Genomic DNA, 15,437 nt, shown 5'->3' with positions numbered 1-15,437 from the left:
CCACCCACCTCACCCCTCTCCCCTGCAGGGCCTCTGAACCTGACCCCACCCACCTCACCCCTCTCCCCTGCAGGGCCTCAGGGAAGATTGAATCCTAGAGGCCGCAGGCTCTTCAGACACCTCCCCAGAGCGCTGGAGAAACGGATGTGACAAAGAACAGAGTGGGGTGTGGAGGGGCTGCGACTGCCAGGACCCTCAGGTAGGAGCTTGTAAGGGCAATGGGGATGGACTGGGGCGGCAGCTTGGGCAGGTCTCCTCCCTGCACATTAGGTCTCCTAGCACAGGCAAAGGCGCTGGAAGAGCAAGCTGACAGCTTAGACACCTTCCATGTAAGTCTAGACCACTTGTCTTCGCTAGTTTAGGACAAGGACAGGGACTGCTCTCCCCTAAAACCCAACCAACAAAAAGCAACAAAAAGAACGAGGCAAATCATGCTGAGGTGCTAGCCTTTCCAGAAGGAACGCGGAGCAGCTGTGTGAGGCAGTGTCCTGATGGGGTGGGGCAGTGAGATGGAGAAGGGGAGGAGAGAGGAAAGAGCAATGGGTGGGGAGTCTCCTACAATCTGCCTTGGAAGCAGCACAGCCAGAAGGCTCATCAGAAGCGAGGACGATGAGACTTCGTCTCACACAGCTTGGACACGTTGTCAGAAGGCTCCAGTCCCTGGAGAAGGCCGTCCTGCTCGGTCACGTACAGGATCAGCAAAAAAGAGGAAGACCCTCAATGAGATGGACTGACACGGTGGCTGCGACAGTGGGCTCAAGCGTAACAACAACCGTGAGGACGACGCGGACCGGCAGCGCCTGGTTGTTGTACGTGCCGTCGCGGTGAGTCGGAACCGACTCGATGGCATCTAACCACAACACAGTTAGGACTGAATCCTCAGTGGTGAGATTTTGGCCCCCAGGCCTGCTGGCTGGGGAGCCTGGAGGGTGGGCCCCTGCCAGGTAGGGCTCTCAGCAAAGAGAGGCTGTGTGAATGAGTGAGGGGTGAGGGGGAGCTGAGACCTCGAATGTTAGCATTTCAGGGGTTTGGAACTCGCCTGTCTTCAACTCAGGGCTTGACGCAGAGGTTCTATACTTCCTCGAGCCCCCCAGCACGCCCAGCGCCGAGCAGGCAGATCCAAGGGCCGAAGCCAGGAAGAACCAGGGCGAGGTCCCGTCTTAGGGGTGCAAGGGTGTGTACAGGGCCTGTGGCCACCTGACAAGGCCACCGAGAAGACGGACAGAGAATGGAAGGGAGACTGGCAGGAGCAAGGGGGCCTCACAACGCAGGTACCTGGCTAGCAAAGAAATGCCCGATAATTCTGACGATCACTTCCTCATTTTCATCTGGCGTTTGGTCCCGAGGCACGATGACTTCTGCGCTGGTTAGGTTCTGCAGTTCATTCACCTGGGAAGGGGAGGATGGGGTGTGGGAGAGGGCCACCTCTGGGGGCCTCCCTCCACCTGTCACATGGGCCAGTGACAAGGAAGGTGTCCGGCCTGCGGCTCCACAAGGCTGCTTCCAGGCTGAGCTCCCTCACTCTGGAGTCCTAAACTGAGCCGTGCCTGCGCGTGCTCACAGCGACCCCAGAATCCCCATAATCCAGGTATGAAGACCACACCTCCCGGACATGCCCACCTGGATGCCGCCAGGAGCCGACACCTCCTCATGTCTGACTCACCAGGGGGAGCCTTCCTTGCCCATCAGGCCCTGCTCTCTTCCCTACCCTTCATGTGCATTCCTGCCCACCAGCCTTGCTGAGGCTGACCCTGCCCTCGGACTGTCATCCCTTCTGTCTGCAACGTGAGGCCCAGCGCCTCTGTGAAGCCTCCGGGCCACGCTGATCTCCCTTTTCTAAAACCCGTTTCCTGCAGTCAGGCGCTCCTCACCCGCCTCACAAGGTCTGCCTCCCAGCAGGACCACACACTTCCCGAGGGGTCGGACGGGTCCTCTGGCCCCCCGCATGGTGCTGAGCACATAGGTGGGGGGTGGCAAGTGCTTAGCAGACAGCTGACTGTCCCCGAGGGCTCGAGACTCAGTGACTGCTTCTAAAATAGCCACATATGACCTGAGGGGCGCAGGAGTCCACTCTCTCCCACACTGTTTGCTTTCTTGCCTTTACTCCAGTGCAGCTGTGCCTGGCTCAGGGCGTCTGCCTGGCTCTGATCACATTCCTGGATCCGGGGAATAGTCTGCATTCCATGCAACTGTATTCTTTTGCATAAAGGCCATTCATTATATCTACAACGTGGCTTTGATTCCTCTGTAAGTTTCAATATAAAGAAATTCACAAAACTGCAGGCGCACATACATGCGCACACGCGTGCACTCAGGACTCCAGTGACCCCTCAAAGCCCGCCACCCTGCGGGCCGCTCTGCCAGCGTGCGCTTGGCTCCATGGAACCTCCTGGGGGTCCTCTCCCCACCAGGTCGTGTTTCAGAACACATCTGTGGCCGACAGATCATCTGCTCGTTCCTACAGCTTCAGAGTCGGTTCTCTGGCACCTTTCACATTACACAGTGTTACTGCCACCTCCAGGTTGAAAACCTTATTTTTAAAAAACGATTTCCTTCTCACCCATCAGACGAGCGCTAAACTAGCTCCCTTTAGGCCACGGCCAGGTCTGGGAAGCAGCCGGAAGGCAGAACCAGGAGGAGGAAGATTTAGGGCTCCGGGAGTGTGGGGAGTCAGAAGAGAGTGTGAGACACTAGACCCCAAAGGTCCCTGACCCTGAAATTCAGAGAAGGTGGTCTGCCAAGGGGGTCAGCAGATACTCCGGGTGGAAGTCAACCCTTGACTCCTTTACCGGCTGCTGTGTGTGAAAGGAGCCCTGTGGCACAGTGGTTAAGCACTCGGCTGCTAACTGGAAGGTCTGCAGTTCGAACCCACCAGCCGCTCCTCAGGAGAAAGAGGTGGCAGTCTGCTTCCCCCAAGATTACAGCCTTGGAAACCCTCTGGGGCAGTTCTACTCTGTCCTCTAGGGTCGCTATGAGTCGGAATGGACTCAGCGGCAATGAGTTTGGTCTTTTTTTTTTTTATATGTGTAGGCATAAAGGGAGCAGGAGACAGCCTCCTGTGGTTGGGGAGTGGGGCCCTTCATTTATCAGCATATCACCGAGATGGGGTGTTACTGGGCACAGGACTTGGTGTTTCTGGTGTCTGGCTCAGCGCCATGGATTTGGGGCACTAAGCTCTGGAATGACGTTGATTACTTGGCCGTGGGACCATCATGCCTCAAAGGCTCAGCTGCCAGGACAGCTTCGGTTTGTTGGCCAAAGACCTTGACCATGAGTTGGGAGAGGAAGAGCTAGTGAGGGTCTGGGGAAGCCCAGGCTCGGCCCAGGGGGAAGCCAGCGTGGAGCACACTTACGGTTTTGCCGCCCTTGCCAATCACCCGGCCAGCTGTGGAAGAGGGCACTCTGATGTGGGCTTCCAGCTTCACCTCTTCTTTGGGGTTGAAGAAGTTTTCTTCTTTCAATTTCCCAAAGATCCGCCCCTGGGCCTGTGAGGGCACGTGACTGCTGTTACGGACTGAACTGTGTCCCCGAAGTATGAAGTACGCGTTGTAAATCCAACTACACCTGTGGTTATAATCCCATTTGGGAGAGGGGTTTCTTTGTTATGTTGCTGAGACAGGATTAGTGTAGGGCGTGGCTTGAGGCCATCTCTCTTGAGATATAGAAGGAGCAGATGAAGCAAGGAAGAAGAGCAGCACAGTTAGGGGAAGAGAGACACCACGGCACAGGAAGATCACCAAGGAGCCAGGGAAGGCCAGGCCTACGGATGCTGAAGAGAGACAAAGACCTTCCCCCAGAGCCAACAGAGACAGAACATCTTCTCCTAAAGTCGGTGCCCTGAATTCAGACTGCTGGCTTCCTAAACTGTGAGAAAATAAATTTGTTTGTTACAACCCCCCACTTGTGGTACTTCTGTTACAGCAGCACTAGATGACTAAGACACCCGGTGGCTCTCGGCGCCGGGGCAAGTCCACCTGCCCTATCAGTGCCGCGAAGGGTACTGGAGAGACCGGGCAGCTCAACACCCCCATCGCCAAACACTCCTGGGCCAGACTCACGGGAGGCTGTGTGCCGGCTTCCGCTGTCTCACAGACCCTGTGTCTGAAGAGGCTGCTCCGGCCGTACCCAGTCCCATGCACTCTGTTAACGTGGCTCTGCAGGTAGCTGATCACCTCCTCTAGCAAGCTTTCTGTGCCGGGGTGCAGGAGTGACGGGGTGGAACTGTGTGTCTTATTTCTGTATCCCTAGCATCTATATGGAGCCCTGGTTAAGAGCTAAGGCTGCTAACCAAAAGGTCAGCAGTTCGAATCTATTAGCTGCTCCTTGGAAACCCTATGGGGCAGTTCTTCCCTGTCCAATAGAGGCGCTATGAGTCAGAATTGACTCGATGGCAATGAGCTTGGTTTTTTTATCTAATTCCAGAACATTTTCATCACCCCGAAAAGAAGCCCACACTTATCAGCAGTTGGTCCCAATTGCTCCTGCCCCCATATCCCACCCCCCCCCAAAAAAACCCCAAACCTGTTGACGTTGAGTTGATTCCAACTCATAGCGACCCTATAAGACTAGAACTGCCCCATAGGGTTTCCCAGGACTGGCTGGTGGATTCAAACTGCTGACCATTTGGTTAGCAGCCGAGCTCTTAACCACTGCGCCACCAGGGCTCCATCCCCATCCCCAGGAAACCGCTAATCTACAAAATGCACCTCACCAAGGACTTCCCTTACATGCTGTTTCCCCTGACACCCCACGTTACTGTTCCCACAGCCTGAGGGTAGAAATGACTACATGTGTCTGAGACATCCGTCATTAAAACCATGGCTGCGGGGTCAGAGATGTCCCAGTGGAGGGTCATATGAACTGGGCCCCGACAGACCAGCTGCTTTCCCCAGGGCAGAGAAGGGATGGAGGGCACACACAGAGGGACCAGCTGGGAGGGTGGGCAGGCAGGGCGAGTCTAAGGAGGTTGGGCCTCCAAAGAAGAAGAGGCCTTGGACATGCCTCTGAGCTGGGTGCCACCTGCGACAAAGGCCCTGAGCGCCCCCAGACAGGCTTCCCTGTGTCCCGGGCCCGCAGGGCTGAGGTGGCCCATAGCACTGACCTTGAACTGGGCTTCAGGGGGTCCGGTGATGATGACCATCCTTTCGTTGACATCTGGGCCTTCCGCGGGGGCAATCTGTAGGTCACAAACAGGAAATACTGATGTCCAGCTGCGCTTCCCAAGCCCCTTTCTTTCCTACCTGGATAGCACCACACTAGGAGAGAAGAGAAGACTGTATGGCTTCTGACTTCGGACCTGGTGCTGCGTGTGACCCTGTGCTGCCTCCACCTGGGTCTTAGAAGTCATGACCGCATGTCCAGGATCCAATTTGGGTCTCTGGCTACTCAGGGAGTCAGGAGCATGTTAGCAGTTACTGCCTGTCTCTGCTCCGGGCACCAGCCTCCTCTCACCAAGTCTCAGGACAGACCAGGGAGTCAACAGCTCTAGGAAGAGGCCGGAACAGGCCCTGCCAGTCCACACAGAGCCCAGAGGGGAGGAAGAGCAGGTCCACAGAGGGGCTAAACTAGAGCCCAGCCTGCAGGAAAGGTCTCCCTGGGTCTGATAGCTCCCACGGCTGTGAGGGACAAGTGCGTTAGAGCAGGGTGGCAAGGACCACGTCCTCCACGGCCAACAAATGTGAAGCATGACAGCACCAGAGCAGGAACGAGGACCCTCAGTGCCAGTCTGGCTCTGCCCCCAAGTCGCTCACCATGAGGTGCTGAGCAAACCACCCACCCCCGGGCTTTCTGCATTTGTGAATGTGCAGGTGGAACCTGGCAGCCCAAGGCTCCCTTCTAGCTCTCACTTTCTGGGGCTCTGATTTTGCAAACAATAGCTGGAGCAAGTTTTTTTTTGCTAACGAGATCGCTATTATGCACACTTTGCCTTACTCCAAACAAGATTTAAGGCAGCTTTAAAAGACAGATAAATGTAGCAAAAGTAAGCCTAACTAAAAGCCAAATGAGTTAAGAGTCAGCCAGGCACTGAGGAATGTCAGGACGAGGCAGGAGTGAGGTTTGAACACAAGATGCATCCCGTAAGGCCCCTACCTGCCTGAGCTGGCCCACAGACCCGGGGCTCCGCTTTCTACGAGCAAATACAGAGAAACACGATCCACTCCAGGGTCACAGGTTCCTCAGGCAAAACAAAACCAGCAGCTCAGGGGAGGCACCCTTCCTGAGAGGGAGCCTTGAGAAAAACATTGATTTGGAATGACACAGGATCCACCACTGATGTCGCATTTCTGCATCTCTCAGCTCCAGCCTACCGAGTCTCAGTCTTGGGCTCCCCCAGGAAGGGGCCTGCTGCAGGATTTAATGTTCAACGCCCGGCTCCGTGCATGAGCCTCAGGGCCCAGGGTTTCTGTCCCAGGTTTACTGTGATCACATATCCGAGGCCTGCCCTGCCCTGTGCCCGCTCTAGAAGGAGGGGTCCATTTACGACATCTTCGACCGCCCTCTCTCTGGCCTTGATTACTCTGTGGCATGAAGATGAATGTGAGACACACCATCGATGACCGGGCTTCCTGAGGGCTTTCCCTGCCAGCCTGCTTGGTCAGGATGGTGGCCATTTCCCAGCAGCTGCCTCAGCTGAAACACACAGATGCAGTGCGTCTGGGGGACTGAGACCCTCCAGCAGGCCACAGACACACTGGCCCTTGAGACTGTGGGTGGGAACCACCATGTCTACTTTTAGACCCAGAGCCAGGACTTACCTGGTCCCTGTCTCAGGGTAAATGAGAGACTGGATGTCATGCATTGAATTATGTCCTCCAAAAAATGTGTGTATCAATGTGGCTGGGCCATGATTCCTAGCGTTGTGTGGTTGCTCTCCATTTTGTGATTATAATTTTATGATAAAGCGGATTAGGGTGGGATTGTAGCACCCTTACTAAGGTCACATCCCTGATCCAATGTAAAGGGAGTTTCCCTGGGATGTGGCCTGTACCACCTTTTATCTTACAAGAGATAAAAGGGAAGCAAGAAGAGAGTTGGAGGACCTCATACCACCAAGAAAGCAGTGCCGGGAGCAGAGCGTGTCCTTTGGACCTGGGGTCCCTGCGCGGAGAAGCTCCTAGTCTGGCGGAATACTGATGAGAAGGCCGACAGAGAGAGAAAGGCTTCCCCTGGAGCTGACACCCTGAATTTGGACTTTTAGCCTACTTTACTGCAAAGAAATAAGCTTCTCTTTGTTAAAGCCATCCACTTGTGGTATTTCTGTCATAGCAGCACTGGATGACTAAGCCACCGGAGAACAGGCACATCGGTTCCCGGCTCTTACTCCCACTCAACCGAGGGCTGAAGGGCTGATTCACAGTTCACGTCGACCAGATCAGCTCTGCCGTTGCCGTCCACTTCCTAGTGACTCAGTGCTGCCTCACTTAGATTCTGGGAGGAGCCCCTGATCACTCTGCTGTCTGGCTTTCACCAGCTGAGGCCAGCAGTCAGGGAGCTGCCTGTGTACTTCCACAGTCTGAGTGGCATTGTGGCATTCCAGCAGGAGAAAAAACAGCTGGTCATTAACCAGACTGGGGAGGCTGGTCTGTCTCCCTGGTCTGGCTCTGCAGTCTCTGCCCACTTCAGAGCTCACGAGCAGAGTAATGTGTCACCACTCAGCCTTGCTGGGACACGGAAGGACTGTGGGAACATGGCAGTCAAGGCCAAGGCATTGCCCTCCCTCCATCTCACTCTCTCTCTCTCTTCCAAAAGGCCCTGCTGGGATGATTCTGATGATACAGTAGTCAGGTAAAAAACACTCACCCAGAAAGAAGGTCACCCCGTCAAATCTTGCCTCCCGGATTCACTAGCTTTGTGGCCTTGGACAGGTCTGGTTTCACCATGGACCATAATCCTTGTGTCACAGACTTACTGAGAGAGTTAAATGAGATAAGGCACCTGGAAAGAGATACTGCAGCAATTCACCCCACCCCTTGCCGTCGAGTCAATTCTGACTTATAGTAACCCTACTGGAGAGAGTAGAACTGCCCCATAGGGTTTCCAAGGAGCGGCTGGTGGATTCGAACTGTCGACCTTTTGGTTAGCAGCTGAGCTCTTAGCCACTGCGCCACCAGGGCTCCCAATATCCTGCGGGCCAGCAGAATTCATATCGAAAAGCCAGTCCTGTTGCTTACAAGCTAGCTGTGCACCTTGGCCGCGTCCCTAAAAAAAACCAAACCCGTTGCCGTCAAGTCAATTCAGACTCATAGCAACCCTATAAGACAGATTAGAACTGCCCCATAGGGTTTCCAAGGAGCAGCTGGTGGATTCGAACTGCCAACCTTTTGGTTAGCAGCCGAGCTCTGTCCCTATATACCCGAACCTTACTTTCTCAGCTGAAAAAAAGGGGGATTTGATGAGATGATCCCTCGAATCCCTTTTAGTTGAAATCGTCTCACTCGGTCTTCTGCAGGCACCTCAGCCCACAAGACTGGACTCTGGGAAAGGTCCTCAGGATGCTGCCAGCCCAAGGCTCCTCCACACTTCACCCCTCCCACCACGGGGGCGGGGCTGCACCTGCCCATCAGTCCCTGGGCAGGGTCTCTCCTGCGCCTGGCTGTCCTCCCTGCCCCCCAACCCCGGGGCTCTCACCCAGTATGTCTTCTCTGCAGGTGAGATCAGTGAGGCCTGCAGGGGTGGGGCAGGAGGGAGAGACCGTTTACCCAAATACAATTCTTCTATGCTCTCACTGCAATCCTTGTTCTGCACGACTCGGAATGTTTTGTTTTTTCCCCAGAACACTTGCTGTGGGAGAAATTCCAGCTCTTCCTGGGGAGAAACTGTAAGCATTCTTTCTCTCCAAGTCATGAGACCTCTCGCTCGGAATCCCGGGTTGTCCCATGGTAGCAAATTATTTTACGTAACAACGGAAACTCTGTTTCCGACAGCGTTTCACGAGGCTTGGATGTGCTCAGCGTTCCGCCTGTGAGTCAGAGCTGATAGCTGGGCTTGGAGCAGGACCAGGGTCGAATAATCCTTCCCTTTCAGCTTCTCTGACGAGCCTTCACATTGTGCTCAACGCGGCAGGATGTGGGTGTGTAGCTGCAGCCGTGTCTGCACTCGAAACCATTTCCATAAATGAGGGGCCTTCCTTCTTGAGCCTCTCTGTTCAGTCCCAGGGCTCAGACCAGGTTAGCTCACCAGCTTCTGTTTATCTGTGATTTTACCATCCTTTTTTCAGGAGTTTCTGATTCTAACTCTTTTCTCAAAGTTGACGGGTGTCTGAAGCTGAGACTAATTAAAGAATCAAAGCACTGAACGCTGTTAAGTACAAACAATAGCTCTACTCAAGACCATTCCCTTAGCTTGGGAAAAACCCTCAACCTTTCTGGAAACCTTTGTTATGTTTTTTCTAATTCAGTTGTTAGTTGAACAAAAAAGAGAGGGAAAGAAAGATGAGAGTCAAAACTCATCGCTGTCGGGTCAATTCCAACTCACAGCGACCCTACAGGGCTCCCATCCTCTGACTACCAAACCTGTTGCTGTCGAGTCTCGATTCTGACTCATAGCGACCCTATAGCGCAGAGGAGAACTCATAGGGTTTCCAAGGAGCGGCTGGTGGACTTGAACTGCCAACTCTTTGGTTAGCAGCCAAACTCTTAACCACTGCACCACCAGGACTCCGAGATGCGAGTAGATGGGAATATTCTGGGAGGCATATTTTCTAGGTCCTGTGGGATTTTACCCATGGATGGTGAAGAGTTTCCTGGGACTGAAAGGAGCAAGAGATATGGGATGGGGGGAGGTGGTGGTAGGGGATAAAAACAGCCGTTGAGAGCTGCCTTACCTTGATAGAGGCCCCAGCGAATCTAGCCAGCTGTTTAATGTGTGCTCCCTTCTTCCCGATGATGGCGCCCACCGCCTGAGTTGGGATGAAGAGATTCACAATTTCCTGCTCTGGATACTGGAAGAGTAAGACAAGACAGAAGACATCATTCCAAATGGGGTTTCTTATTCAGACACTCAACAGTTACCAAGCACCTGCTATGCACCACATGGTGGGACAGCCCCAGTGTCCAAGGAAATGGACAAAATGGCGCACGGGACTCTTCTGAGGACACGAGGCTCCGTGGATGTGATGCTGGAGGAGTGAGTCTGAACACAAGCAGTATTACATGACAATCAAAATGGAAACTTCTCTTGAGCATCCCTGACTTTGCTGGATCCAAAAAGCTGTCTGCTCACAGGGTTAGGCTTCACTCATGCCGTAGACAACTCCAGAGGGAGCACTCAGGAGGAACTCACTTTCAAGCTCACGTATGGAAAAGGAGGATGTTTTTACTTTTTAAACATTTTACTGTGGTACAATATTTGCCATTTCAACCAATTTTATGTGTACAATTCAGGTTTGCACATTTTTAAGTAAAAGTCAGAGAATGGCACAAATGTTGGCCATGGTGAAGTCCGAAAATCAGTCTACAAAGGCCTTCTTCACTCTTCTGCCTACACCTTATCTGCTTGTCTGGCTCAAATGTCACCTCCTCCATGAAGTCTTCCCCAACATCTCCAGGGAAGTAAGCCATGATTCTCTGGGGCTCCCACATTCTACTACAGTCACTAGCTCGCATGCTATCACTCTGCAGACTAACCAGTTGCCATCGTGTCAGCTCCAACTCATGGTGACTCCATGTGTGTCAAAGTAGAACTGTGCTCCATAGGGTTTTCAGTGGCTGATTTTTTGGGAAGTAGATCACCAGCCTTTCTTCTGAGGTACCTCTAAATGGACTCGAACCTCTGACCTTTCAGTTAGCAGCCAAGCACATCTGCACCACCCAGGGACTTCCCCCATCAGATTAGGAGCTTCTTAAAAGCAGGGGTGAGTCATTCACGTATCTGCATCCTAACACTTGAAATGGTTCCAGGCATAAAACACTAGGTAGACAACCAACACACAGGAAGAGCCATCTCCCAGGACCGGGCACCGAATGGAGCCCTGGGGCCCAGCGGTTAAGAGCACGGCTGCTCACCAAAAGGTCAGCAGTTGGAATCCACCAGCCGCTCCTTGGAAACCCTATGGGGCAGTTCTACTCTGTCTTATAGGGTTGCCATGAGTCAGAATCGACTCGACGGCAACGCGTTTGGTTTGGTTTTTTTGGGCAACAAATGACAAAGGTTCTAGGCGGAAGATGGAGGGTTAAAAGAACATTGGGCCTGAGAAAAGACTGAAATAGGGGAGGCCAGGATGGGCTGGGGTTGGGAAGGGATGGTTAAAGCTCACTCTGAAGTCTCAGAGCCACCAAAGGGAACAAAGGGAAGAGCCAATCAACACAGAGACAGGCATACCTGTTTGGTACAGCATAAAAACATCACGGGAAACTGACTGAGAAAAAAGGGTCCACAGTGAACCCTCCACACCCGCCAGAAGATCAACCCCTGTATCACACAAGATAGGGTCGGGAGACTTCTCTGTGGACTTTAGAATCGGGTGTGCTTTCATTTAGTACCTACTAGGAAAGATGGCGGCGCCCTGGTGGCTCAGTGGTTAAGAGTGTGGCTGCTAACCAAAAGGTCAGCAGTTCAAATTCACCAGCTGCTCCTTGGAAACCCTATGGGGCAGTTCTGCTCTGTCCTGTAGGGTCGCTGTAGGTCGGAATGGACTCAACAGCACACAACAACAACAGGAAAGACGGTGTGGGTTTCAAAGACCTATCTAAGCCCTTCTTCGAAGACTCTGAGATGAGTCATGTTTTAAAGCCCAAAACTTGGGAGATGACAGATCCCCCTCAAGTTGAGTCTTGCTTAGATAGAATACATAGGTATGTTCCACTTCAGGAATACATACCAAAATCCCAACTTAAAAGAGCAGGCAAAATATTGGTTGACTGCTTTACAAAAGCATTCACAGAACGCCCATTGAATCATGGGCCATCCCAGTGCCTTTGCAACATGACAGATTTTTCAGGCATTCAACGGCCACGGCCTTTTGGAGTGCAATCAACACATAAACCAGACCTCACTCCATGGTTGGTCAGGAGAGTGAAAGTCTCAGCGAACTGAAATACACGACCCTCTCAGGACTGCTAGCGAACCAGAGTTGAGGCAAAAGAGGAGTGAGGAGAAGTCCATGGGCTCACGTTTCTGCCCACCACCCATAAACCCCTTTCCTGAGTCAGCCCCGCAGGCCGTGGTGTGATATGAGAACAAAGACTTCACACCCAGGCAGTTCTACTCTGCCCTATAGGGTCGCTATGAGTCAGAATCAAATCAATGGCAATAGTTTTTTTTTTTTTTAATCATTTGCCTAGTACCAAAACCTAAAACCAAACCAGTTGCCATCAAGTCGATTCTGACTCGTAGTGATGCCATGTGTTTTCAGACTAGAACTGTGCTCCATAGGATTTTCAATAGCTGAGATCTTTCTGAGGCAAATCACTAGGCCTTTCGTCCAAGGTGCCTGTGGGTGGATTTGAACCGTCATCCGTTCAGTTAGTAGCAGAACACTTAACTGTTTGCGGCACCCAGGGCCTCCTATTTACTTGTAGCCATACCAATTTTTTTTTTTTTTTTTAAACTTAATGCCTTTGTTCAGGCTACTTGTCCATCTATCTAGAAGTTCTCCAACGCCCACCCTGTCTCTCACCTTGTCTGGATAGTTACTGAGCATCCTTTAAGAAAAATTATGGTACGTACACACAATGGAACACTACACAATGATAAAGAACAATGATGAATCCGTGAAACATCTCACAACATGGATGAATCTGGAAGGCATTATGCTAATGAAATTAATTAGTCACAAAAGGGCAAAGATTGTATGAGACCACTAAAAAAAAAAAGACTTCACACCCCAGGAATCTAGGTGAAGAGCCTTCCATCTTTCTTGAGCCACTCACTCAAGTCTTCTTGGGCCTCAGCTTCTTATAAACCTAGGATGATACTTCCACCTCAAAGGGTTGCGTGTTGAGCATCACCTGACATGTGAGGTGCTACACAATGGACTTTGAAAAACTCTAACCTGCCTTTCCGGTGGACTCAAGATGGGGTGCACGTTGTGGCATTATCAAAAACAATACTTCTTTTTGTCCTTGGCCTAGTATTTCTGTCTTGGACTTTTTAGTTTTGAATGAACATACAAATGTGTATTATGAGATGTGCCTCCCTAGTGATGGGGAGCTCAGTGCTTCAGGACACAGACAGGCCTGATGTTGGTCAGATTTGATGATTACAAAGCTCTCATCTACATTGGGCTGAAATGGCTGAAGTTAAACTCTGGGAAACTTATGATCTCTGGTCTTACTTTTGTACTGAGGCTCAACACAAAACAAGTCTACTTTCTCTTTCACAGGACCACCCCTTCTGAGCCTCCTCTTCTCTAACCCTCTTTCCCATGATAGTTTCTGGGTGTCCTGCAATCACGGCCAGCTCCACCACATAAACTCGGGCTTGACACGTCCTTCCTACGGAGTGGCCAGAGAACCGATCACAACACTCACCATGCTGGTCGGTACCACGTACGCTAGTCTGGAGTGCAGCGACGCTCTCGCTTCCTTCACGTTACCTCGCTAACTCTGTTGGTGATTCTGTAAGTGCATTTAGTAGCTGGCATGATGCTTCATCTAAAATGTCTAGGCAGCAAGAACTCCCAGGTGCTTTTCACGGGACCCTTTACTTTCTCTGCTCTCCGCCATCCTACGTTTGCCTGTTTTAGTTTTTGAGCCTAAATGCAGCCTTCGGACTTTTCCTATTGAATTCTGTTCTGTTGGGTGTGGCCTGGTTGTCTAGTATGTCAGGATATTTCATCTACAGTCAGTCCTCATTAGCCATCCCTCCAGGTTTCATGTCACATACAAATCTGATGTGTACTTCTTCTGTGTCTTCATCCAATAAATCAATAAAGTTATTAAACAAACCTGGTCTGAGGACAGGGCCCTGAGGCACTTGCTAGAAGGAATGGAAAGCCGTGCAGCCCATCTTGCGGCCGGGTATGGCATTTTCCTAAGAGTGGCTCCAGATTCAAAACGAGATGGCAACTAATTTTCTTTTTTTTTAAACCAGGACAGCATGGAGATTGCCCAGGAAGACACAGGCAAATCTAAGATACAATTATTGGTCTCTACTATTGGTCTAGAGCTAAAGAGAAAGAAGGAAACCAAAGACTCAAAGAAGAAACTAGTCTACAAAACCATCAGTCTACACCATCAATGACATCACCTACTCTGAGAACAGACGAACTAGATGGTGCCCGACTACCATTACCGACCGTTCGGACTAGGGACTCAGTAGATGGGCTTGAACAGAATGGGAGAAAAATGTAGAACAAAACTCAAATTCCTAAAAAAAGGTTAGACTTACTGGACCAGTAGAGACTAGATGAACCCCCAAGACTACGGCCCTGAGACACTCTTTAAACTTGGAACTCAAACCACTCCCGGACATCACCTTTCAGTCAAATGACAGACGGGCCCATAAAATAAATACTATCACCCATGAGTACTGTGCTCCTCAAAATAATTGTCTAGATGAAACCAAATGGTTAACATTCACCCTAGACCAAAGATGAGAAGGCTGGGGGGACAGGGAAACTAGATTAATGGAAACAGGGCAGCCAAAATGGAAATAATGAGAATGCCGATACAATGTGGAGCATGTACCCAATGTCACTGTACAATATGTATAGAAACTGTTAAATGAAAAACTGATTTCCTGTGTAAACTTTCACCAAAAACACAATAAAATATTTTTAAAAAAGAAAAAAAGACAGAGACAAGCCACCCTCCTGGGACCCTGTGAGAGAAGGAGAGGACTCTTGGGCAAACCCACCAGGGAGTCTTGCCATAGGAGCTCTGTGGGAATAACACGACCTCATTTGCAAGACTTTGTTCAAACAGCTTCTTTGAAAACTTTGCTCATTAGTCGAACACCACCTCCTCCCCTGACTTCTTGATCACGGGTGTGCACCCGTTTTCTGCCACCTGTGAGATGTGATGAGCAGGAATGTCCTGGCACCAGCACCAGCCCCTGAAGAACCTCAGGTGCGCTTCCGTGCTGGGTGGTGTGCTGTACTGATGCTCTGCGCTGTGTGCGCCGGGTCAGCCCAGAGCCACAGGACCCGGAACACACGTTCACTGGTGCCAGCTAAGGAGGTGGCATCAGTCCATGAAGGATCATGAGGTGCTAGCCACAGGAAGGGGGGCAAAGGGGCAGATGGGGCTGAATAGCGGGGCACTTACAGAGTGATGATGCGGGAATGGGCCAAACTGGTGAGGGGGGTACAGGCTGGAGAAGTATCCGGAGTGGGTCTGCAGCAGGAAGAGAAACAGCCGTCAGTCAGCAGATGCTGTCAGGGACCCTCAGCTGGCTCCCAGGAGGCAGACTTCCCATATGCCATAAGGCTCTGTGTACCGTCATCTGAACCCACTCGGGTGTCTAGAGACCAGTCCCTCTGCATCCCAGCCCTCCCC

The 15,437-nt window shown here is 51.6% G+C and overlaps 1 protein-coding gene across 1 annotated transcript in view; it reads right to left on the bottom strand.

The window, feature by feature from the left end:
* Nucleotides 1-15,437, bottom strand: part of IGF2BP2 (insulin like growth factor 2 mRNA binding protein 2) — a 180,232-nt gene that overhangs the window by 578 nt on the left and 164,217 nt on the right. Inside the window, exons 11-15 of the mRNA XM_004382334.1 lie at nt 15,207-15,275; nt 9,824-9,940; nt 5,102-5,176; nt 3,354-3,485; nt 1,276-1,389 (exon numbers count right to left, since the gene is read on the bottom strand). Coding sequence (XP_004382391.1) covers nt 1,276-1,389; nt 3,354-3,485; nt 5,102-5,176; nt 9,824-9,940; nt 15,207-15,275 — 507 coding nt within the window. The remainder of the gene's footprint in view (nt 1-1,275; nt 1,390-3,353; nt 3,486-5,101; nt 5,177-9,823; nt 9,941-15,206; nt 15,276-15,437) is intronic.

The sequence above is a fragment of the Trichechus manatus genome, unplaced genomic scaffold, assembly GCF_000243295.1.
Source record: "Trichechus manatus latirostris isolate Lorelei unplaced genomic scaffold, TriManLat1.0 scaffold00092, whole genome shotgun sequence".
In the NCBI taxonomy this organism is placed as follows: Eukaryota; Metazoa; Chordata; class Mammalia; order Sirenia; family Trichechidae; genus Trichechus; species Trichechus manatus.
This window is presented reverse-complemented; position numbering and strand designations above follow the sequence as displayed.